General features: G+C 43.0%; 1 protein-coding gene across 1 annotated transcript in view; it reads right to left on the bottom strand.

Annotated features, from left to right (window-relative positions):
- The window catches only part of pigs (phosphatidylinositol glycan anchor biosynthesis, class S), a 49,428-nt gene that overhangs the window by 4,242 nt on the left and 42,184 nt on the right, over positions 1-3,002 (bottom strand). Inside the window, exon 9 of the mRNA XM_043718089.1 lies at positions 1,588-1,688. Within this exon, the coding sequence (XP_043574024.1) occupies positions 1,588-1,688 (101 nt within the window). The remainder of the gene's footprint in view (positions 1-1,587; positions 1,689-3,002) is intronic.

Below are 3,002 nucleotides of genomic sequence, written 5' to 3'. Positions count from 1 at the left end.
GATTGACAAGGATGTTGTCAGGGTTGGAGGATTTGAGCTGTAGGGAGAGGCTGAACAGGCTGGGGCTGTTTTCCCTGGAATGTCGGAGGCTGAGGGGTGACCTTATAGAGGTTTACAAAATTATGAGGGGCATGGATAGGATCAATAGACAAAGTCTTTCCCTGGGGCCGGGGAGTCCAGAACTAGAGTGGCATAGGTTTAGGGTGAGAGGAGAAAGATATAAAAGAGACCTAAGGGGCAACCTTTTCACGCAGAGGGAAGTACGTGTATGGAATGAGCTGCCAGAGGATGTGGTGGAGGCTGGTACAATTGCAACATTTAAGAGGCATTTGGATGGGTATATGAATAGGAAGGGTTTGGAGGGATATGGGCCGGGTGCTGGCAGGTGGGACTAGATTGGGTTGGAATATCTGGTCAGCATGGACGGGTTGGACCGAAGGGTCTGTTTCCATGCTTTACATCTCTATGACTCGATAGGTAGGCAATTCACTCATCAAGCAGACAGTCTGCCAGACAGTGATGGCAGCACAGACTAACTATTCTACACCTGGTTTCTTCAGTGTAATAAGATCTGGACAACATTCAGGCTTGGGCTGACAAGTGGCAAGTAACAGTTACGTCACACAAATGCCAGGCAGTGAACATCTACAATAAGACAACCTAACTACCGCCCCTCGACTTTCAAAGGTGTTACCATCATTGAATTCCTCACAATCAACATCTTGGGGGTTATCATTGACCAGAAACTCAACTGGACTCATCACGTAAACACAGTCGCTACAAGAACAGGTCAGAGGCTAGGAATACTGACGCTCAGTAGCAGCAATGTGTACCATCTACAAGATGCACTGCAGAAATTCATCAAGGATTCCAAACCCACATCTTGAAGCAGATACATGGGAGCACCACCACCTTCAAGCTCCTCTCACCATCCTGGCTTGAAAACAAATCCTTCACTGTTGCTGGGTCAAAATCTGGGAATTTCCTCCCTAATGGCATTATGGGTCAACCCACAGCAGGTTGAAGTAGTTGCAGTAGTTCAAGGCGGCAGCTCACCACCACCTTCTCAAGGGCAACTAGGGATGGGCAATAAATGCTGACCAGCCAGTGATACCCACATCCCACAAAATGAATACTAATCAGACCAATTAGCATCAATCCCCTCCTCAGCTAAGGGTTTCTAAGAGTTTCAGGCATGCAGTGGCTCAGTTGGTAGCAATCTAAGGCTGTAGGCTCCCGCTCCAAAAATTTGAGAACAAAAACAAAAGCTGGTGCTCCAAACTACTGACACCTGCCTGCCCTTTAGGGTGTTAACAAAGGCTTCATGGCCAATATTCAACAGGAACACAGGAGTTTTCCAGAGTGTTGTGGTCGCTATATGTTGCTCAAACCAATTATAATCAGATAGCCTGTTCATTATAACATTACTGTTTACCAGAGCTTGCTGGGCACAATTTCATTGCCCCATTTCTTACATTACAACAATGATTATCCTGCAAAAGTACTTAATTGACTCTAAAGCGCTTTGGGAGTGTCCTGAGATGGTGAAAGATGCTGTGGATATGCAAATTCTTTCTTATGTCTTACCGCAGCTGAGTCAGAAACACCTCCATCACGCGAGCCATGTCTATGTTGACTGATACTGGCAGCAGAGTCTCATTCAATTGCTGGTGATCCACATTGTAAATCTAATCAGAAAACAAGGTTAAAATGTTAATGAAACAGAAACCCTTCAAAACCTGAGAACAGAATTATTACTTATCCTAAACTACATTTGTAAATGCATATAATCTTAATATATTCATAAACTATGTATAAAGATTGAAAGGACTTGCATTTTTTCACCTCGATAAACAATTACGTATTTTGGAAATGCAGTTACTGCTGTAATGTAGAAAACATGGCAGCCAATTTGAGACAAGCTTTCACAAACAGCAAAGAAATAATGAACTAATTATTTGCCGTAGCGATTTTGGTTGAATACTCAGTTTTTCCACTTTCACGGCATCATGCCATGGGATCTTTTATAGCTTTTATTTTGAATTCATTTGCATGCAAGTAGCATTGGCAAGGCCCCAGATTTATTGCCCATCCCTAATTGCGCTGTCCAACGAGGGGGGGTACACAGCTACCTCAGCTTAACACTTCATCTGGAAGACAGCATTTTCAACAGTGCAGCACTGGAAGCATTATCCTGAATTTTAGATTCAAGTCTCAGGAAAGAATCTGAACCTACACTATTAGGTTTTGGAGTTGAGAGTACTGCCCAGAGAGACAGGGTAGACAAGAAACATTACAATAATTCATATTCTATACAGGAAACCAAACTAAACACATTACTGTCTGCAGATTATAGTATGCAGATTGTAAATGTAGCAACTGATGGCTTTTTTCTTCATGACCTGTTATGCCATGCTGCAAGCATATTTGTCATATTTTCCTGAGATCACATCACCTTGCTGTACAATATAAGGGATGAATCAATCTAAACTTCTTTCACTGAACACTAGAGACATCAAGGCCATCTTTTTGATAGTGTTACTCTTTCATTTGATTATCACTAACTTCATGGTCCTATTCTGGCCAACATTAACCCTCAAATAGCAACTCTGCAATAAATTATCTGGCCATTTTCATACCACTACTTATGGGAATTGACTTCACACAAAATAGCCACCATAGCAGCAGAGTTTAAAGGAACCTGGAAGGCTACAGCTAAGGTGAGACAGTGTGTTTTAAAATTACTTACCGGTAGCGGGCAGCGGTGTTTTTTTTTCTCTTCACAGAAAAGAGCGGGAGCAGCAGGGGAAGTGATGAAGACCAGAGGGGCAGCTGGGACCCGGAAGCAGGTATAGCGTAAGCTTACCTGGATAGGTTTGTTTTTCCCTATAAAAGCACGCAGGAGAGGGTGCCTGTAAACAGGAAAGTGGCTTGAAGTGTGTATACTTCAATGCAAGAAGTATACGAAATAAGGGAGGTGAACTTGCAGTGTGGGTTGGTAC

The sequence above is a fragment of the Chiloscyllium plagiosum genome, chromosome 28, assembly GCF_004010195.1.
Source record: "Chiloscyllium plagiosum isolate BGI_BamShark_2017 chromosome 28, ASM401019v2, whole genome shotgun sequence".
Classification (NCBI taxonomy): Eukaryota; Metazoa; Chordata; class Chondrichthyes; order Orectolobiformes; family Hemiscylliidae; genus Chiloscyllium; species Chiloscyllium plagiosum.
Note: the sequence above shows the minus strand (reverse complement) of the source record. Positions and strands in the feature narration are given on the sequence as shown.